General features: G+C 38.3%; 6 protein-coding genes across 6 annotated transcripts; 2 read left to right on the top strand and 4 right to left on the bottom strand.

Moving 5' to 3' along the window:
- Positions 1-5,854: 5,854 nt before the first annotated feature.
- On the top strand, positions 5,855-8,455 carry UV8b_03737 (uncharacterized protein; the record flags this gene model as incomplete). Its single annotated transcript, XM_043141235.1, has 13 exons — positions 5,855-6,286; positions 6,353-6,526; positions 6,608-6,847; positions 6,904-7,119; positions 7,315-7,416; positions 7,461-7,582; positions 7,646-7,676; positions 7,731-7,748; positions 7,801-7,829; positions 7,880-7,923; positions 7,979-8,058; positions 8,120-8,234; positions 8,310-8,455. The coding sequence occupies 13 exons, from the start codon at positions 5,855-5,857 to the stop codon at positions 8,453-8,455; spliced, it is 1,749 nt and encodes a 582-aa protein (XP_042997169.1).
- Positions 8,456-9,923: 1,468 nt separating this feature from the next.
- UV8b_03736 (uncharacterized protein) lies at positions 9,924-11,179 on the bottom strand (the record flags this gene model as incomplete). The annotated part of the gene is made up of 2 exons (XM_043141234.1): positions 9,924-9,960; positions 10,023-11,179. The coding sequence occupies 2 exons, from the start codon at positions 11,177-11,179 to the stop codon at positions 9,924-9,926; spliced, it is 1,194 nt and encodes a 397-aa protein (XP_042997168.1).
- An 823-nt stretch (positions 11,180-12,002) lies between these two features.
- On the top strand, positions 12,003-12,501 carry UV8b_03735 (uncharacterized protein; the record flags this gene model as incomplete). Its single annotated transcript, XM_043141233.1, has 4 exons — positions 12,003-12,050; positions 12,108-12,246; positions 12,302-12,349; positions 12,434-12,501. 4 exons carry the CDS (start codon positions 12,003-12,005, stop codon positions 12,499-12,501), a joined length of 303 nt encoding a protein of 100 aa, XP_042997167.1.
- Positions 12,502-12,671: 170 nt separating this feature from the next.
- Positions 12,672-13,576, bottom strand: UV8b_03734 (uncharacterized protein; the record flags this gene model as incomplete). Its single annotated transcript, XM_043141232.1, has 4 exons — positions 12,672-12,723; positions 12,789-12,805; positions 12,868-13,022; positions 13,105-13,576. The coding sequence occupies 4 exons, from the start codon at positions 13,574-13,576 to the stop codon at positions 12,672-12,674; spliced, it is 696 nt and encodes a 231-aa protein (XP_042997166.1).
- Positions 13,577-14,648: 1,072 nt separating this feature from the next.
- On the bottom strand, positions 14,649-15,282 carry UV8b_03733 (uncharacterized protein; the record flags this gene model as incomplete). The annotated part of the gene is made up of 3 exons (XM_043141231.1): positions 14,649-14,768; positions 14,824-15,195; positions 15,253-15,282. The coding sequence occupies 3 exons, from the start codon at positions 15,280-15,282 to the stop codon at positions 14,649-14,651; spliced, it is 522 nt and encodes a 173-aa protein (XP_042997165.1).
- Positions 15,283-15,702: 420 nt separating this feature from the next.
- Positions 15,703-16,331, bottom strand: UV8b_03732 (uncharacterized protein; the record flags this gene model as incomplete). The annotated part of the gene is made up of 2 exons (XM_043141230.1): positions 15,703-16,106; positions 16,163-16,331. 2 exons carry the CDS (start codon positions 16,329-16,331, stop codon positions 15,703-15,705), a joined length of 573 nt encoding a protein of 190 aa, XP_042997164.1.
- Positions 16,332-22,180: the final 5,849 nt, after the last annotated feature.

The raw sequence follows: 22,180 nt of genomic DNA, 5'->3' as shown, positions 1-22,180 counted from the left end.
GGGGTGTATTCGCGCCGGTACCGAGGTGCGGGCGAAATCGTTGCCCGGGCTACTATAGATATACGCTTTTAGAACGAAATAATCTTTATAGGCCTTTATATAGTTAGGTTATTTTCGCTATAGATTAAAAGTTTAATGCCCTCTCGGCCGCTAAGGTTTTATACTAAAGGCATCTTGCCTTTACTATTGCCTAATTATTTTACTATTAGTTATATTAGTCTTTTATTAATTACTCTTCGGCCGGAAGTTAGCTAAGGTTAAAATTAGGGAATAGTATATAGGCTAGGGGTTTTTAATAGCTTTTCCTTTATTAGCGTTAAAGTATTACCACTATTACTATTAATATGCAGTTAATCTTATTAGTTATACCTATTTTAGCTATTTTTTCGAGGAATTACTAATAGATATAATCAAGATAGAGGTTAATTAGGGGTATAGCTGCTTCGGTCTTAAGGGTATTTAGCGGTATAGCCTTAAAGACCCTAGTAATTATATAGAGGCAGGCTGATTATTCTATAGTTAGGGATTTTATAATACCTTTTGCTATCCCTCTAGGGGCGGTAGGGGTATATTATACCCTTATGCTAAAAGCGATAGAGGTTTGGATAACCTATATATAGATAAGGCATATTTCCTAATATTAATAGCCTTAGGTAGAGGCTACTATTACTATAAGCATAAGTTACTACCGCTTAAATTTCTTTACGATCTTAATATAATATTCCCTTTATTTTAGTTTATAGTAGATTTCGACCCTTAAGAACCTAATATACTATTTCGGCTGTATTATAGTAGTCTTAAGCTATATTAGGGTCTTATCTACTTTATATATATAGGTAAAGTAGATAAGCTTGCTCTTACTAAGGTTAAAATTTAATCCTACTTATTTAGATTAATTATTATAGATAGCCTATACTTTTTTAAATAGTACTTTAATCTCCCCTATATCTTTCCTATAGGCTATAATATTAGTATTATTAGCAAAGCCTAGTATAATAATTAATACAACTTCTTATAGTCTTTTATAAAGTAGTATAATATAGATAAGGAAGAGGATAAAGAGAAAGGTAACCCTTAAGGGACCCTAGTAGTAATTAATAGTTTATCTATAAGTTACCCCTTAAAGTAGATTCGCACTAAGTATAAATCGGTAAAGCTATATATTTATACTATTAGCTAAAGTAAAAGCTTTTTCTCTAATAATAAATAGATAAAGTAGGTATAATTAATGGTATTAAATATAACTAAAATATCTAATTAAAATAATAAGGCGATCCCATTATAATGCTAGATTGTATATATAATTTCGACTAATATGCTTAAGGCTATATTAGTTAACCGGTTTACCTTATTGCCTATTTAAAGGTTTAAGAAAAGGTTACCCTCTTTGAGAGTAATAGTAAGCCGCTATATAATTATAGCTTTTAAGACTTTTCCTATTAGATTAAAAAGCAATATTAGCCTTTAGCCTCTTACTTTAGAGTACTCTTTTAACTTTTTCCTTGGTTTCTATAGTATTACTACTTTAGCCTCTTAATATAAAGCTAGGTAGTACCTAATATAGTATATTTCGTTTAAGAGGTATATAAGAGTGGTAATAAGTAGGAAGCTATATACTTTAAGGAATCCTATTAAGAGCCTATTAGGGCCTAATACTTTCTAGCCTATTATATTATATAATATAGTATATACCTTTTTATAGGAAAAGGAATTAATAAGGGGGAATATAATAGTAGTAAGCTAAGGGAATATTAGGTTAGAGATATTATTATAAGTAGCTTAGGAGGTAAAGAAGAATTACTTAATAAGGACCTATACTTTTTCCTTATATATTATAGCTTTTAGGCTTAGGCTGCCTTATTTTAGTAGAGGGATTTCTTTTAATTTAAATAGGAGGCTACTATATAGATAGGCCTATTTCTCTAGAGACTATAGGTTAGTATTTTAGGTAATAGCTTTATTAAAAGCTTCTCTCTATAATTAATACTATTTCTTTTATACTATATAGGACTAAATTGCCCCCGCCTTTTATATAACGCTAAGATTCTCTAAGGTATAATATATTACTTATTTTCGGTAGGCCTTTTTTATAGTATTTTAGGCTATTTTAGTACAAAAGTTCTACTAAGGCTTTATACTAAAAGCTTTAGGTGCTTTCTTTAGGGCTGCAATATTAGTAATACTCTAGAATTAGCTACTAAGCTATATAGTATATATATTTATCTCGGTAGGGGAGCGGAGTAAGGCCTTAATATAAAAGGTAGTAAGTTAGTTTTTAGCTTTAATTTAAGTAAGGTATTAGTTAAAAGACTTTTAATTATTCTTTATAAAGGGGGCTTTTATATAGTAGTTGCCAGTCTTAATATATATAAGCTAAAAGATATAATTAGATCTAATAAGGTTAGCATTTTTAAGATATTCTACTATAATATTCTATATAACCTATATATAGTCGATAGTACTATTTCTCTTTTTAGGTGCTTATTTTATTACCTTACTATAAGGGGTAGCTAGTCTAAACCGCTATTAGGTTATAAGCTTAAAAAGGGTATTAATCTTAGGCGAGGTCTAATTTAGGTTATCCTAAAGAGGATAGTATATATTAAAGTCCCTAATAAAGGTATTATAAGGGCGGGGTAGAAGCTTAGCGAATATAATAAGAAGGGTTATTTAATTCGGTTTATAGCCTAAAGAGTAAATTAAGTAGATATTAGTATATAATAAGGAGATTTTATATTAATTAGGTCCCTTCTCGCTAAACTATATACCAGGCCTATACCGCTTATAGATATATATCGCTGCTTTTCTACTATATATTACTAGTATATATTTTCTAAGGCTAGGGCTTAGTGGGGCCTAATTAGGCGCAATAGGTTCTTAAATTGCTATAACGTTAGGCTTACGCTAATAGTAAAGTGCTAATCTTATAAGGGTAGTTTTCTTCTATATATTTTAGTAAAGAACTATTATTATATAGATAGTCGCAAAGGGGTTAGTAGTAGTAGTATATTTAAGGTAGCTATAGGTTAGGTGCCTAAGGCAGGCATAGTTATATTATAATCTAGGGCGGGAGCGGCTTAAAGAAAGGCGGTAATACTATTTCTAGCTCTAATATAGGGGGTCCTATTAATATTTCTAATTAGGCGACCTTATTTTTAAGGGGAAGGCTTATATAGGAGAGACCTACTAGCTATATAGTAGCAGCCCTAGTCTACTATAGGGATAGTATTAGCGGTTAATATAATATATAAGGCGAAGAGCCTTAATCTATTACTATAGGAATTTCTAGCGTTTTCCTATTATTTATTCGCTATTTTATAAAGGTAGGATTATACTAAGTAAGGTCCGTAATAATTAAGGTAGGATTCGTATTAATTCTATATTATAGCTAGGTAGCTTTATTCACCCTCTAGGTGGCATTCGGAACCACACTAGCTATAGTAAGCTGCCGCTATATAATATGCGGTAATATAGCCGAATTTAAAGTAATTATAGTATTAGCAGGGGTATATAGTATTATTATAGGATTCGGCTTCAAATATCTCTACTTAGTATATAATATTAGCCTTATAGAGCTTATTTATAAGATTAATAGAGTCGACCCTTATAATTAAGGGTATTTATATTATAGTCCCCTTAGGGTAGTAAAAGAAGACCTTAATAAAGCCCTTTCTATTAGCTTTAATAAAATTTGATTGGATATTTTCTATTATGGTATTTATAGTATAGTAGGTCGGGAAACTCTTAATAATAATACTAAATAAATATTAGTTAAGTTCTACCTCCTAATTAAAGGCAGGGCAGACCTAGGCTATATCTATAATATAGCCTGCTTTTTCTTCTTTAAAGGTAATAATCGTATTATTACTATAGAGCCTATAGGCTATAACTACTACTCCTTTAATAGTAGCTCTATTAATTATATTAATAATTTTAATTAGAGTATAGTTTTAAAAGATTTTACTAATAGTATTTCCTTTAATAAGGATTTTATGGTAAATATAGGAGGGTACTACTAGGGGAGCTAGGCTATATTAGGGTGGTATAATAGTAGTATATCCTTATATAGCGATAGATACCTATATAATAGGGGCTAGCACAGTCTTTAGGAGATTTTATATAGTTTTATTAATTATAATTTTAATTATTTGTATTAGGGTTCTAATAGGGGTATAGATATTTCTTAAGTTAGTCTCCTGCTAAGCGGTTTCTATTATAAAGTTTATAGCCTTTTGCACTCTTCTTAGTACCGCTAGGGGGATATAGTCCTATAGCTTTTTTATAAAGTCTTTAATAATATCGGCTATAGGTCGTATTCGCTTTTAGGTAGGCTCGGTCTCGGTCTAATAATACTATATATTATTCGCGATTATAGTAGTCGGGTTATAGCGGCTATATATAATACCGCCCCTATTCCCTCTATTGATATTTATTATTTCGTTCGCACCTACCGCGCTTACTCCTTAGATGCAATATGCTATAGGTAAAGGGGGGTAAGCGGACGAGAAAAAGCGATTAGAAATATTAGAATTAATTTTAGAGGCGGTTCTATGCCACTACCTAGGTGCGGGCGAAATCGCGAAAGTTTTTTTCCTATAGTTGTTATTTCTTATCTACTATTAGTAAAAGGCAAATAATAAATAAAAATAGTCTCTTACCTTATTAGTCGTAATAGTAGGCAGCTATATCGGCATTATGGTATATATAAAAGCGATATAGCTATTTCTAGGCTAGGTCTGGACCTAACTTAAGGACGGTTAGCATCTCGAATAATAAAAAGCATATAAAAAACGGTAGTAGCGCAATTAAAGTAAAACTATATATAAGGGAATAGAGGAAATTTTTCTGAAATTTTTAATAAAGAATATAAAAGGAAGAGGAAAAAGAATAAAAAGGTAAGGTAGGTAAGGGAGACTTTATACTATTATATAACCGCATTAGATTACTCGACTATCTACCAGCTACACTAATAGCTACCTATATCCTAACCTACATTAGATGAAGTTGATAATAATAAAACGCGCGACCTACCGCGATACTACCGCCCACCCGATACTAATATTAATACTACTACTTCCGCCTAATAATACTGCCTATACCGGATGCGATACGCTTCTACCCTAGAGCCAGACTAATAATTACTAACGCTTACAAAAAATACTAATGTAAGCTATTATGCCTATTAAGGCGCTCTTACTATCTATACTTTCCTAGTCCTGCCGCTAGACCTAGTATTGCACAATAAAATACCTCATTATAATATATAGCGAATCTCCTTCAATTTCGAAGAGATATTATTAATAAAGGATAGTATATAGATTTTTCTCCCGGCATTCGGGTTTCCTATATAGATCAGACATAGAAGCACTAGCACTAGGCTAGATGGGGACCCAACCCCCCCCTAGATAGCTTAGCTAGAGTAATTAATATATATATATATATATATATATATATATTTATAAAAGATATTATAATTACTTTGGATAGATATTTAAGACCTATATATTATTAAAAAGTGGATAGTAACTGAACTGCAATTTATCTTTTAGAAATAAAGAGTTTAGTAAGTGTCTGCCTATTTTTTTATATTGGAAGAGGTAAATGCAGAATAGAACTTATTTAACTTTGGCAGGTGCGCTTTACTTCATTCCCGATTCACTATCTATCTTCTAAATTACTTCCCCACCTTATCACACCTTCCGTTCAAAAACTAGAGTAGAATAAGATCAAGACTATTTTAATGCTTGTATACAAAGAAATCAAGTCATTTCAAAGAATACCTTCTCAAGACTAAGAATTGACGAGTTTGTCCCAATAGCAAAGTGAATGATTGAAATTATTTACACTATTTATCATGGCAGGCGACGACAACTTATTACCGGCTTCATCCTCAAGCAGAGTCGAGGAACCCCTCAGGAACACATCAGATACGCGGAGCATAATAGCACCACAGGAGTGCACTCAGATAAAATCTGATGCTTTCTTCGACATTCTGCCTCCATCAGTTGCTGTCAACACGTTGGCAACATCGCTGCCTATTGATCAACAACTTGTGTCCTCTACTGAGCCAGAGAATGACCTGTTCTCGACCCCTTCTCAAGCTCAGCATAAAACTAGACTCTCACCAACAGCCTCTGCGTTCAACCCATATGCGGGTAGCTCAAGGGCTTTGGAAGAGACTACTCCAATTGCTGCTGCCCTTAGCGCCGAATTAGGCTTGTCCAGATGCTTGAGGTTATCGTCAGAAGAGCCAAGCACGGCACAGGATATCAAACGCTGGCTGGACGTAGGTTTCCTTTTGATTGATATTTTTCAAAATCGAAACTGTTCATTCTCATTCACTAGCCTTTAGGATCTTGAATTACACGGCCATAAGTTCCATGGACGTAACAGTGTCACTGCTGACGCGAATAAAGCATACATTCATTTCAACGACATCAGGGATGCTTGCTCTACTTTGACAACCATTCTGCTATCCGTTCAACGCTGGAAGGTCGAATACTGTCGATCTTCTCCTATGGATCAGGTTGTATTTTCTTCCTTGTACTTGACGTCAGAGTTTGGCGACTTGACATCTCTTAGGCAGCAGCTAACTAGTCATGAAAAGAAGATTGTGGATTCCTTTACTGGACAAATACTGCTCGTTGCTACACCCGCGTCGTGTAACTCTAATGTCGATCAAACAGTTCGTATAGCCCGCAATTTCCTCCATTCTTATGGTCAGCTGTTCGCCTTTATCAGGGTTTCGAATTCATCAACACGCTCTCTCAGGGCAATAGCAGAATTCTGTGACATTGCCCACTGTATGAAAATACTTTCGAACTGCACTCATGTGACAACTCCCGAGGTAATTATGAGAAGTTATTGGTCAGGTTATGAAAACAAAGCTGGCTAACTAAAAAGGGGGTTCGCTTGGTAATCTCGCCATATGGATTCTGCCAGGATTTTGCCAACAGAACACCTATATCGGACACATATCATAGCGTGAGGAGAAACACTCTGGGTTATCCGCAATCAGACGTTTTCTCCGCCATTTCGTCTACCACCACTTCCGAGGAACGTGTCAAGCAACCACTAACAATGTATCCGCTGATGTTTCAATCACCACTCCTTGCCAATGTTCCGTATCTGCTTGATACTCCAGCTCCCGGGTGCAGTACCAGTACTATCTCACCTATGAGAACCTTGACTCCATCTTTTCCGGTCCTCGGTCCTGTATATCATGCACCACCATCACCAGCACTCACTGTGCAGAACAGTTTCAGTCCATGCAGAAGAATCCCAGGATATTTGAAAACTGACGGTCGTAGGCAGAATGCCACGCGGATCACAAGATCTGCACACTTAAGTCTCACTAATAACCACAATTTCGTTGATGTTATGCGCATTCGTGAGGGAATCGACGTTAGGACAACAGTAAGTGACAATCGCTCCGAGGTATTATAGTCTAACAGGAAAAGATTATGCTCCGAAATATTCCGAATAAGGTCGATCAGTCTATGTTGAAAAGTATTATAGACGAGTCAAGCTGGGGCAAATATGACTTCATGTATTTGCGTATCGACTTCGCGAACGATTGCAAGTACGGTTCCCACCTCGTTTACTTTGGTGCACTTAAGCATAGCGTGCTGAAATACTATTGTAGTGTGGGCTATGCATTCATCAATTTTGTGGATGTAAGGAACAAAAAATCTTCATGGCTGCATTCAGTTATGCTAAGTTGAGAGCAGCCATTAGACATTATCTATGTACGGCATTTATTTAGTCCCATTTTCAGTTATTGACTAACGCAGAGCTTAGTTTGTAGAGACCAGAGCCAATCAGAGATGGTAAGCGTTTCAAATAGTGCGTATAATTTTAATTCTGACTGGCAGAAAAGGAACTGCTTCAAAAGTGATAAGGTTGCCGAGATATCGTACGCAAGTTAGTTTTAGGCAAACACAGCACTGTCCTTTGCGGAGTCTCTAACACGCTTTAGCTATTCAAGGTAAAGATTGCTTGGTGCAAAAGTTCAGGAACAGTTCTGTGATGCTCGAAGCGCCGCACTACCGTCCAAAGGTAACAATAAGCCAGTGAATCATTCTTACGTAGTAAGACACGTATCGCTAAATTTCAATAGCTCTATTATACTAGCAATGGGCCGAGGCCTGGCCTGGCAGGGCAAGAAGAACCATTTCCTGACCCGGATAATCAATCAAAGATGAAGAGGAGTTGCGAGAATGCGGAGCATGTCGGTGAGTTGTTGCGCAGCGGAATTTACTAGCGGATGTAATCAATGCTTACTCCCATGTCTTCTTGCAATTTCTTAGGACTGTTCACGCCAAACGCGGGACAACATTATCGAGATGAACAGCGTCGCAGGCGATCTCAATACGATCGTGGGACGCGACTTGCAGCCCTGGAAGAGTACGACTATGATGCTGGAGTGCAGACTTTGTACAATTCACCGCTATAACATTGCGATCGAAAGCGACGGAACACGAACCAACAACCAAAACAAAAAAGTCTCGTCATTAATGTTGCAACAAAACAGTGGCTTTTTGACCGTGTTCATTTCCATTTATCTAGACATGAACTTCATTTGCTTTGTATCATGTGTCTTCAGATACCATGAACTATGTGAACAATAATCATTAATGAAGAGGAACAAATAATATGCACTTTCGTAGCTAGCTAGACACAAAGATCTCATCCTCTGCTGTCATATTGATGGCTTGCTTGAAGGATTTTGCGTGATAGTCGGGTCGTTCTCTATTATTCAGCTTCAACCTATTAAAATCAACCCGACAATGCAAAAATCAAAATATTCAAGCCAAAAACAGTTACCCTTAGGTATACCGAACACGAACGCGTATATTGTACAGTTTAGTTCCTGTCTGACTACCTGGAATGATGCTTCTGCAAAACCGGTAGAAGTTTACGGTCATTGACATACGATAGGTGGTCGCGGGGTCTTAGATTTGTGAGACTCTTCCGTGGAGCCTATATTATTTGACAACGTACACTGGACCTCCGTCAGAGGGCTCGGCGGCGGCGATAAGCGCCGGTAAGCAGTGATGTCAGTATTCGCTATATTTTTTTTTGAACAGGCAGCTTTTTGTGGGGCGTTATGAGAAGCTTGGCTATCACGGTTATGACGAGACAAGGCTACTGGTGCACCGAGGTTATCTTGATGTTTGGGAGCCGTGTGAGATTTTGGGCTGTCCAGTTGATGAAGAGGCTTGTCGGAAGCTATCGGAGAAGTCGACATGACGGACACAGGAACAGGATCTAACAGGGGTGCTGCAGAGAGATTTGGGATGCCGCGAGAAAATATAATGAGGAAAAGACAGGACAGAAGAACAACAGCTTGTACAATAGCCATCCTCTTCTGAAACACGACTTCGTCGGCTAAAAGGTTGAGACGAGTGCTGAGAGCCATCAAGTCTCTTTCCGTGCGATCTCTTTGACTCTCCATTGCCAGTACCATGGATTGCCAAACTTGATCGTATTGTTCGCGCAAAATACTAAGTTCCGCTACCATACTTTTATTTAGGTCATCAAGGAAAAGGGATATCTTCGCTTGCTGTTTCTGCTCTCGCAAATGTAACGCCTCCTGGACATGCTTGGATTGCTCCTCAACATACTTAAGAGACAAAGTAAGATTTGTTTCGACATGCTGAAGACGCTTCGTAATTGCGTTGAAAAAGCCCTCTTGCATAGTCGGAGTCGCGGCCCAAGCCCCGGAGGTAGTAGTAATTCGAGGTTTCCCATTGTGACCTCCGGACACGGAGGTCTTGCCGGTCACGACGACGGCGCTGGAACGACGCTCGCTCCGGGTGGAATTGTCGGTATTTAGCGGCATGCTTGTCACAGTTCCGCTTTTGGTGGGTTTCCTGTCATGTGAGGTTGGTGCCGTTGTAGCAGGCACGATTGACTCCAGATTATTGTTTGATACCGGTTCCCATAGGCTGTTCGACACTATCAAAGTTACAGCATCTGCGCTGCGTGTTTGCTCTGGGTCTCCTGCCGAGTTTTCCAACGTCGTCTGGGCAGCAAAGGGAAGCGTATACTTCACATCAGTTGGATCTTTTGCTACCGCGAGAAACACTGGGCAAGTCATCTCCGAAGTTTTGAGAACATTCGACTCGCAAAACCACTTCCGAGTGATTGAGTCGGTGAACTCAGCGTGACGCCAATTGGCATGCGTTGGTTTTGCGTGAATATGCAATTGAGATTCATCCTGCAGGATACGGTTGCCAATTACTTCGTTCATATCTGCTGATGCATCCTCATCCCGCCCGGGTTCACTGTCCTTCCAGGAATCGAGCATTCGAGATCCGTGAATTCGCAATAACGAGATAGGGCAGTAGTATTCGTTGCCAAAATGAGAAAGAAACTCGATCCTGACATATTTGGCCCAAATTTGCGGGTTTTCGACCAGGAAGGGTTGAATATCGCGCGAATTGCGAGCCTCGAAGATCCCTAATTCTCGCCACTTCTCCATCTTGACAGGATACCTATCGCTGACGCTAACCCGAAAATGACGCACCATACTGGAGAAGAATTCAAAGTTTGCCAACACAATTGTATCCACAGAAATATCATCGCTGAGTTCAATGATGACATACTTTGACTTGGAATCACACTCCAGAAGCATGTAGGTGTCCTTATTCTCGACTAAGATTGCTTTGGCGTTCTTAGCGCCAGGCGACGTTTTCAAGACGGTCGCACCAGCATCAAATGACGAGTAGGAAAACCGTTCCTTGCATGTTTTACCGGCATCCTTGCTAAGATGAACTGTGGCAGCTTTACCGTCTTCATCCAAGTGCTGGCGAGTCTTCTCATTCTCCACGTTATCACGGTCAGTCACATCGGCGGAAGAACTGCCATGACCACCGTTATCAGTATAGGTTTCGAAGTTGAGAGATATTTCCCCCTCTTCGCCAAACCCAGCATGTTCACTATCTGGAAGGTATCTGTTCCCAGAAACACGTTCACTGGGTTTTCGAAATCCAAGATTTTGGGGGTCCTGTCCTGTCCGACGCAGCATGATTTCCTTCCAGTCCTCAAAGGACATGAAGGACTTCGCCACAGGCTCTGCGACAGGCTCTGCGACAAGCTCTGCGACGGATTCGGCAAGCTTTCCCTGGCTTGTATCTTGATCTGAGGTAGCCGATATTGATTCTGGAATATCCATGTCTAAATCGCGATGATAAACACTTTCTCGCATCCGTTGCGTGGCCGTTGTTGATACATACGAGGTTGGGGAAGGAACCATCCAGGAATTTGTTAGACAGGACTGCGGTAAAGCATGGGTGATGAAGTTGATTGTGCGAGCTTCGCAGAATTCTTCATTGAAATGGTCTTGGCCATTGGGGAGGGATGTGGTCTTTGCAGAAAGGTCAACATTGACGCTGGCATTTCTGCACTGTTCCGTATCATGGGCTGAGAGTGAGAGGGTTGGGGCGGAACCCAACCAAAAAAGTACCTTCACGCCTCGTAAAAGCGTCACGGGGAGGAACATATTAGAGTGAAGTGATATGCATCCTCCATAGTTCCAAAATTTGTTACTTAAGAATTAGTAAGAGACGAGTTGCGCAAGGTCCGTATAGATGGTTACCCACGATAATGATTAGGTAGGTAGGAGGTAATTAACACATGGTAGACCAGGCTTGCGGGGTTACTGACTATACATGGTTCCTAAATACATGATTATCGCATGCAGCATTTATGTTTATATCCCGAAATTTTGAGGTATGCGGGTCAGGTTTTGTTGCTACTCATCAAGTACGATTCAACGCGGACCATATCTAAACGATACTAATGACATTTGTTTTTACAGAACATACTTGTGAAAGATAATAGCTGCCTGGCTCTGGTGTCATGACCACAATTCGCAGGTTCTATTGTCGATAGGTCTGGTGGGTCGAAACACCCTATCTCAAAACCCCAATTTACACTGACTACAATCTCGAGGCTCTAATTGCATAACCTATGCCTCTCAACTATCAGTCACCAAAATGGGAAAACGAAAGAAGTCATCACGGAAGCCGATTGGCCCGAAAAAGGTAGGGTAGAAGACACATAACCCTTACTTTAGATGATGCTTTAACTATTGGCATTAGTCCGACCCATTGCCAACAACGTTTACCTGCCTGTTTTGCAACCACGAAAAGTCTGTCAGTGTCAAACTAGATAGGAAAGCAGGCGTAGGAGAATTAGATTGCCGGATCTGTGGCCAAAAGTTTCAGTGTGCCGTCAATTGTTCGTTTACTTTATCTGCAGCAGCACTCCTTCTAGCTAACAGTGTATATTATAGACCTCTCTGCTGCTGTCGATGTTTATGGAGAATGGGTAGATGCGGCTGGTAAGCATGCAGCTACCGATATACTCCGGGCCAATGTTGCAAGCCTGAAGCGAAGCTAATATACGCGATATCCAATATGTGTAGATGCGGTTGCGAAAACGGTTCACGCCGATGTTGCTTCTGGGAATACTACGAAGAGTCTAAAGAACTAAAACGAAATAGTCATGCAAACGGAATACATTACGAACGCGAAAAACTGCTGAAAGGCGATGCACACTACGCAATAGGCTATATAAATGTGCCTCTAAAGTATTTTGTCTTTCATATAACGAGCTTTTGTAGTATTATTTCAACGACTCCCTGCGTTTACGGTCCTTTCGCACTAGATCGTGTAAAATCGGTCTCCAAAGTCTCCGAGGCCAGGAACAATATAACTGGCTCGTTGTTAGTTTCCGGACATGCGTGTGTGAGGAGAAGGGGGGAGGAGGGGTTACCGTACTTTTTTTCGTCCAAACCCTGCAAGGAAGCATTAGCTGGCTGCTAGGTGAGTTAATAAAGAATGGATGGGACCGTTATACCTGATCTATAAAAGCAGTAACGACTTTTAGATGGGGAAACTTGGTAGCAAAATTTTTTATACCCTCCGGGCTTGCGATGATATTAAGGAACAGGATATGTTCCTCGGGCACTCCACGTGCTTTCAACACTTGTACAGCCATTATAGCCGATCCGCCTGGAATTTATCAGGTAACTAGTTAGCCATTGAATATAGTACGGATCTTGGAGGGCTTTCTTTCTTTAAGCCCACATCTAACCTGTTGCAAACATTGGATCTAGCAGCAGGACCCATCGATCAGCGATATCCTCGGGTAATTTGTCATAAAAGAGTTTCGGCTGTGAAGTGTCCTCATCCCTTTGAATCAGTATTTTGCCAATTCGAACTGACCGGCAACAGTCCCGCAAGCCTTGCTCCATTGCCTCTCCAGCTCGCATAATAGAGACGCCGCAAATCTTTCCTTGAAACATCAGACCGTTGTATGTTCGATCAACGGGAGTTATGATATCATGTTCTATTACCGGAAGATGGTTAAGACCTTCTTCAACCAGCAGTCGAATAATGCGATTTGAATAGAATATAAAATCTGCCCGATCTGTGTTTTTATTCCGTATTATGGAGAGTAGCGCGATCAACTGAGGTGTTTGGGCAAGGACACAAACATTATCAAAAGGCACCTCTTTAGATACAGTAGCGCTAAGTTTATAGCAAGGACCGATAGATGATGCCATGATGGTTTATAGAAACAGTGTTTATCGAAGCCTTGTAAAAAAATTTAGAGTCTTTGGTAGTGAGTGCTAAGGTAAAAGAATCCACAGTTCTATAATGAAGAATGATACAGTACTTCCTATTATTATTAATTTTAATTAATTAAGCATTAGGTAAAAAAAAAATGATAAAGATAATAATTTCCTGGGTTTCCACTGCTATTTGCCACTAAAATCCATTTTTTGGGCTTATAGTGTACTTTCCTTTACCGGTTTGTTTATTTATTACACTATCTTTCGTATTTATTCCGGCAAATAGCGTAATTTTGTTTTTTTATGTATCTTATAACCCACCGCACCTATGACCATAATGCCTTAAGAATGCTTCTTGTCTTTGAGACGCACCGCAATCTATCGCGCGTGCAGCATTTCCGATAATGTAGATTTCTAATGAATGGTGACAAAATTAGTGAGCGATTTCCCGAACTAATTCAGCGGGCTGCCGGTCTCCTCACTATTGACGGGCATGAAGAGCATTGCTGGCAGGATACACCGGATCAGAACAGTGACCACATTTTTTTTAGAGGGTCATCGCCGGCGGTGTCAGTGCTAAGGTGGCCTTAGTGCTTGTGATGCGCGCGTTCGCTCCTAAAGCACATTAGGGTTATAAGCTCACGCGAGTGTCAAGACGGGTATGATCTAAAAAAGATATATAAGAGGATATTTTCAATACTAAGATAGCCATTCTCTATATGTTTTTTATCAGGGCTATTATCGTCACCATATGCTAGAGCACACTTCACTAGGAGCGTTCTATATAACCATCTTTAGTTCATAGATATTTATTTTTTCAATTCATTCTAAGTATGTACTATGTATATATAATATAATTGCCTTGCACTCCTGGCGATATTAATTACAGAAGTTACCCTAGCGGAGAAGGGGAAAGGTCACGCCGTCTATTCGTTCTACTGCGCGCAATATTGGGCGACTTGCTAACCATGCCTGGTTTAATATTACCGCGTGCTATATATTCAGACCAAGATTATGATTGCTCTGTCTGCAAATAGTCATAAACTAGCCAGATATCCTTCCTTTATAAATTCAGATATTGTCCCTTATAACTTCGGCGAAATATATTTTTTTCCATTATATCGCTTCTGTTTAATGGAGTCCATTTTGGTTCATCTTTAAAGAGCCTCATCGCATGAATAAACTAGAAGCATGTAAGTCCTCTATAATCACAAGTTGGTATATTAGGTATAACCGACATTTGCCTCGTCCGTGGTGAAGCGGTGATAAATGCCAGCAGGGAGTATTAGCAAGTCGCCCTTTTCTACTCGTATGCGAACCCATTGATCGTCCTTACTCCGGACGTCGAAGAAACCCCGGCCAGCCCTAATGTATCGAATTTCTTCATCTTCGTGCAAATGCTCTTCGAAAAAGATTGCAACTTTTTCTTTGTAAATGCTGCCCATTTTTTCCGGCGATATAATGATTTCATCTCGATTTTTATATTCGCGATCAGTAGCTAATTTATCTAAATCCGCAATATCAGGGAAGTAGTAATAGAGCACTCCCAGCTTGCTAAGTGCCGCTGTGTTAATTGGCTGGCCGGAGTCGTGTGACAAACGCGGGTCGCCCTATATATTTTCAAAGGTCAATGAGAGTGCAATAAGTGGTTTTTGATTCTCACATACAGGTAAGTTATCATATAAATACGCCTTCATATTAAATGTTAAGACCGACTTATGTAGATATAAGAAAGTGCACGTTTTTAACAGGTTTTAATAAGGTGGCAAAATATGAGGTGCAGATAAGAGAGATTTTACCCCTCTATTCTGCAGTAGATTGTGCCGATATCGGAATAACGCGGGCTTTTTAAATAGCGGCATTTAACGCTGTATAGAATACGACGCAGACTCTATAGACCATGCTCTGAAGTATAAGAAGGCTCGTTAATATGCGTTGCAATAAAGTTAAGCTTCTTGAGCACAATAACGTATAAACATGACCATAAGACTGAACTGATAGAGTGTCTTGCGTATTTTCTTTTCGTCGTCACTATAGGAAATGTTGTTTCTCAAAGCAAGGAGGCTGCGTAGAACTTATAGCGATACAAACGAGCCTGAACCGAGGCATTATATAGATCACCAGACGTCCGCCGCGTGTACTAAGTGGCACTCGCCATTATCGCGAATGTGCTGGCGATTCCTATCTCTTCTCATCGGCTTCCGCATATCAAGGGCATCCTCGCTAACCTGATTAGGGTTCGTTGCATGATCGCCATAGTAATCTTTGACCACACGAAAAACGCTATACCCTAACGATTCATAAAACTCGATTGCTCGGTGGTTGCTCTTGCGGACAAACAAGTCCACGAACCAACTGTCGCTGTCATCTGCAGCCAATTCCAGCTGTTCGGTCAAAATCTTGCCAATCCCTAGTCTACGAGCTTCCGGTGCCACAGTAAGGGCGGTGATATGCGCGTGCCAAGGGAGGTAATGTTCTGAGTATTTATATGTGTCTGGTGATGACTCAACCTTGCCCATGACTGTGGACGAAGTCAGCTATAAGGAATAGATGTGGCTAGGAGGAGGCCGAACTCACTGTATCCGATGACATTGCCATCTTTGTCTTCGCATACTTGGAAAAGCGAAGGCCACTTCGCAAAATACTGCAGATAAAATCCCAGCTCATATGTTTCTGTTAAAGGGTCTAGGTTGCATTTCGAAATTTTATTGATATCATCTGGCCGAAAACGTCGAAAAGTTGCCATTGTTATCTAATGCTTATATGATTTACTAGGGTGCTGCTGAATTCTTCAGTGTCAAAGGCATAGGGAAAAGGGAGTAGTCAGGCGGGCAAATGTTAGTCCGGCTTAGCTACTGCTTTATTTTACTGTCTTTTTTTACTATACTTTTATTACCTTTTTTACTGCCTTATTTTATTTTTACCGTTTTTTTACTATTTTTTACTGCTTTATTTTACCGTCTTTTACCGCTTCTTATTACACTATATTAGTAGTGCATAAAAGGGTAGGATGTATAACCGCATATAACTATATTTAGCGGTATTGCTTAAGAAGAGTACGAATAAGGATTTCTAGGGTATTAGGTCTAGGCTAGTATTCTATTAGGCGTATAATAAGGAAAAGGTAAAGCCAAAAAGGTAGGGCTAATAGTACGCTTATTATAATAGACTAGCCTTAAAGCGACTACGAATAGGCGTTAATCGGATATATTAATAAAACTAAAGAGAAAGGGAGGAGAGCCCGAATTAGGTTCATTCCGCAGTCTATATACATCCGTATATATTGCAGGCTAGAGCCCTAGCGTTACCCTATTACCCGTGCGTCTACCTTATATAATCTATCCCAGGTTAGGCATAAGTATAGCCCGAGCCTTAGCTAATCTATAATATAGGTATAGCCCGAGTCTATAATATACCCCCCTTTTCTAAGGAAAATTTTATCTATTTCTATATCGAGGTTAATATAGGGTTTAACTAGGCCTATTATATATCTAAATATCCCCCTATTTAACCTTAAATGCCTCTTACGCTATAGTATCCTTAAAGCTCTTAAGGGGCTTTTAAATCGGTAAATCGTATCCCTTCTATTTTACTAATATATTGCGTTTTCTGCCTTAGCCTTAAGCGTTTTTTGCGGCTAATATCTCTTCGACCTTAAATTCCTTATATAGGGTATTAGAGTCCTCTAGTAGGATTAATAGAAGACTAGGCCTAATATCTATAAGTATTTAGCTTAATAGCAGATTAAAGGCAGTATATTTTATAAGATTAATATAGAAGACTAGGTAGATACTATTAAGAATATCGAGTTAGATATATATATATATTACTCTAGCTAAGCTATTTAGGGGGGGATAAGTCACTATCTAGCCTAATGCTAATATCTCTATGCCTAATATATATAGGAAACCCGAATACTAGGAGGAAAACCTATATACTATCCTTAATTGGTAGTATCCTTTTATATTTAAAGAGGATTTACTATATATTACAAGGAGGTGTCCTATCGTATAAGACTAAGTCTGGCGGCATGGCTAGAAAAGTATAGATAGTAGGAACGCCTCAATAGGCGCGGTAATATGCATTAGTAGGTATTAGGTTAGCTCTAAGGTGGGTATATATTAGGTTTAGTGTGTGTAGTATTATTAGATAGGGGTAGTAGCAGTAATATTAATATTGGGTAGGCAGCGGTAATATAGTAAATTGCGCGTTTTATTATTATTGATTTCATCTAATATAGGTTAGGACAGCTAGCGGACAGTCGAATAATCTAGTATAGGTATATAATAGTATAAAGTCTCTTTTATTTGCCCTACTTTTTTATTTCTTTTCCTCCTCCCTTTTTATTCCTTATTAAAAGTTATTAAAAATTTTCTTTCGCTTCTTTATATATAATTCTGCCTTAATTGCACTACTATAGCTTTTATATGTCTTTTATTCTTTAAAATGCTAAACGTTCTAGAGTTAGGCCTTAATCTAGCCCGAAAATGGCTATATTATCTCTATATATATAGTAATACCGATATAGCCGCTCGTTATTATAATTAATAGGGTAAAAGGTTCTTTTTATTTATTATCTGCCTTTTGCTAATAATAGGTAGGGCTTAAGGGTACCTATTTTGCTTATACTTTAAAGCGGAAGCCTTATTATATTCTCGAATATAATACTATAAACCGCGAACTAATAGAAAATATATTAGTATTATAGAAGGCTTTCGCTTATAATTAAAAAGTAAGTATAGCGGCTTATTAGTATCTTTTAACTTAATAGCTGACTTTAGTAGGTAGATAAAGATAAGTATTATAAGGTCTAATAGGCTATATATTGGTCTATTATGCTAATTATAAAGGACTAGCCCTAGGGCTACTGTAAATAGGCGTTAAATGAATATATTAAATAGACTAAGGAGGAAAGAGAGAGGACCTAAATAGGGGCCTCTTAATAGTCTATTTAATTATATATTAGTATAGGTTAAGGTCTTAGCGTAGTCTTATGACCCTATGCCGCTGACTTATATAACCCTATTTAGGCTAGGCATAGGCGCAGCCCGAGTCCTAGCTATATTATAGCACGGGCGTAGCCCGAGCCTATAATATACCCCCCTCCTCTGCCTCGCAATCAAATTAATTATATTTTAAAACCTGCCCCTCCTCTATATAGGCCTAATTAGGTCGCCTGGGTTATTATTGCGATAACCTTAAGTCTGTTCGTTGGGTCCGGTTTATATAAATAAGGGATATTATAAAGTATTAATTCGGGAAGGTGGTATAGTAGAAACATATAGAAGGCTGGCATTACGTCGCCAGTTAGAAGCTATTCGTAGCAGCTATTAGTATTATAAAAATTTTTTCGCTAGCTATCGGTAGGTAATCCCTTTAGGTAAAAATGCGTCTTCTCTTATACTCTTTTTATTACCCTTTTTCTTTTCTTCCTTTTTCTTTTTATAGCCGAATTAATTATTATTAGTATCCTACTATAAGTATTATCCCCCCTGCCTAAGGTCGTAATAGATACTAATATTAATAGACTAATTACCTGTATATTCCCGAACCTATATATATAGCCCCATATAAGCCTATCCTTCTCCTCTAAGAATTAATATTTAAAAGGCTATACTCTATCTCTACCTATATTTAATATATATATTAGTTTAAGCCTAATGCGACTCTATATTCCCCTAATTAACCGTATTAAGACCCTAAATATATCCGAGCCAAACCCTAATAGCAGCTAAGCTATAAGTAGTATGATAACCCCTATAGATCCTACTATTATAGAAATCTTGCAATTTATAAGCGGTCTGACCGCCTTAAAGGACTGGCCCTAGGGCGGCTGCGAATAGGCGTTAATAATATATATTAAATAGACTAAAGAGGAAGGAAAAGGATCCAAATAGGAACCTTCTATCTAGTCTATTTATATCCCGATTATAATATATATTAGAGTCTTAGTATAGTCCCGTGACTCTGTCTATTGCCCTTCTTAGGCTAGACGCAGGCGCAGCCTAAGTCCTAGCCATATTATAGCATAAGCATAGCCCGAGCCTGTAATATACCCCCCTCCTCCTCCTTAGAGGCAGAAGAATAAACTATCCAATATTATCCCCTATATATATTGCCCCCTAATTAAAACCTCTTATAGCCTTTAAAAATAACCTCAATTAAATATATAGGATAAAAATCGGGCATATAGACCTATCAATATATAACCGATATAAATATAGTAGGAACTAGAGTCGGTATGCTTTAAGCAGACGTAATATATATATATATATTACACTAGCTAAGCTATCTAGGGGGGGGATAAGCCCCCATCTAGCCTAGTGCTAGTACCTCTATGCCTAATCTATATAGGAAACCCGAGTGCCGGGAGGAAAACCTATATACTGTCCGTGGTCGATGGTATCCCTTCGGAATCGAAAGGGGTTCACTATGCGTTGCGAGGAGGTGTCCTGTCGCGCGAGACTAGGTCTGGCGGCAGGGCTGGGAAAGTGTGGATGGTGGGCGCGCCTCGATAGACGCGGTGATTTGCCTTGGTGGTCATTGGTCATTGGTTATTGGGCATTGGTCAGGCTCTGGGGTGGGTGTGAATCGGAACCGACGTGGTTAATGTTGTTGGGTATGGGAGGCGGCGGTGACGTTAGTATCGGGTGGGCGGCGGTGTCGCGGTGAGTCGCGCGTTTTGTTGTTGTTAAGCAGACGTAATAGAATCTTATTAAAGCCGGTCGTAGTATTATTAGCTAGAAAGAACTGTATTATAGCTATTGCAGAGTAGAAAAATTTTATTGCTAGCCGTTAATTAAAAATCCATTTATATTAAGGCTTTTTCCTTTATTTACTTTTCTTTTATACTTCTTTCTCCCTCTCTCTATCCCTATACCTACCGTTACTAAAGCTATTATTCCTAATAGTAAGTCTACGGCATTATTAAAGACTTTATAAAAAAGCTATAGGACTATATCCCCCTAATAGGAATATTAAAACTTTCGCGATTTCGCCTGCACCTAGATAGCGGTATAGAACCGCCTCTAAAATTAATTCTAATATTTCTAATCGCTTTTTCTCGTCTACTTACCCCCCTCGCCTATAGCGTATCGTATCTAAGGAGTAAGTATAATAGGCGCAAACGAAGTAATAGATATCGATAGAGGGAATAAAAGCGGCATTATATATAGCCGCTATAACCCGACTATTATAATCGCGAATAGTATATCGTATTACTAGACTGAGATTAAGCCTACCTAAGGGCGAATACGACCTATAGCTAATATTATTAAAGACTTTATAAAAGAGCTATAGGACTATATCCCCCTAGTAATACTAAGAAAAGTGCAAAAGGCTATAAACTTTATAGTAGAAACCGCTCGGTAGGAGACTAACCTAGGAAATATCTATACCTTTATTAAAACCCTAATGCAGACGATTAAAACTATAGTTAATAAGGCTATATAAAATCTCTTAAAGATTACGCTAGCCCCTATTATATAGGCATCTATTGCTATATAATGATATACTGCCGTTATATTACCCTGATATAGCTTAGCTCCCCTAATAGTATCCCCCTCTATTTACTGTAAAGTCCTTATTAAAGGAAATACTATTAGTAGAATCCTCTAAAACTATATCTTAATTAAAATCGTTAATATAATTAATAGAGCTATCGCTAAAAGAGCGGTAGTTATAGCCTATAGGCTCTATAGTAGTGATATAATTATTATCTTTAAAAAAGAAAAGGCAAGCTATATTATAGATATAGCCTAAATCCGCTTTGCCTTTAGTTAAAAGGTAGAACTTAACTAATACTTATTTAGTATTATTATTAAAAGTTTCCTAACCTATTATATTGCGAATACTATAATAGAAGATATTTAGTTAAACCTTATTAAAGCTAATAGAGAGGGCTTTACTAAGGTCTCCCTTTACCGCCTTAAAGGGATTATAATATAAGTGTCTTTAATTATAAGGGTTAACTCTATTAATTTTATAAATAAACTCTATAAGGCTAGTATTATATACTAGGTAGAGATATTTAAAGCCGAACCTTATAACGATATTATATACCCCCGCTAATACTATAATTACTTTAAATTCGGCTATATTACCGTATATTGCGTAGTAGTAGCCTACTATAGCCGGTACGGTTCTAAATACCACCTAAAGAGTAAATAAGGCTGCTTAGCTATAATATAGAACTAATGTAAATCCTGCCTTAACTATTATAGACCTTACCTAATATAGTCCTACCTCTATAAGGTAGCAAATAAATAATAGGAAAATACTAGAAATTCTTATAGTAATAGACTAAGGCTTTTTGCCTTATATATTGCATTAGCTGCTAATACTATCCCTATAGCGGATTAGGGCTATTACTATATAGCTAGTAAGTCTCCCCTATATAAGCCCTCCCTTTAGAAATAAAATCGCCTAATTAGAAGTATTAATAAGACCCCCTATATTAGAGCCGGAAGTAGTATTACTGCCTTTCTCTAAGCTACTCCCGCTTTAGACTATAGTATAACTATACCTACCTTAGGTATTTAACCTATAGCTACCCCGAATATACTACTGCTATTAATCCCCTTGTGATTATTTATA

Source organism: Ustilaginoidea virens, chromosome 3 (assembly GCF_000687475.1).
Source record: "Ustilaginoidea virens chromosome 3, complete sequence".
Taxonomy (NCBI): domain Eukaryota; kingdom Fungi; phylum Ascomycota; class Sordariomycetes; order Hypocreales; family Clavicipitaceae; genus Ustilaginoidea; species Ustilaginoidea virens.
This window is presented reverse-complemented; position numbering and strand designations above follow the sequence as displayed.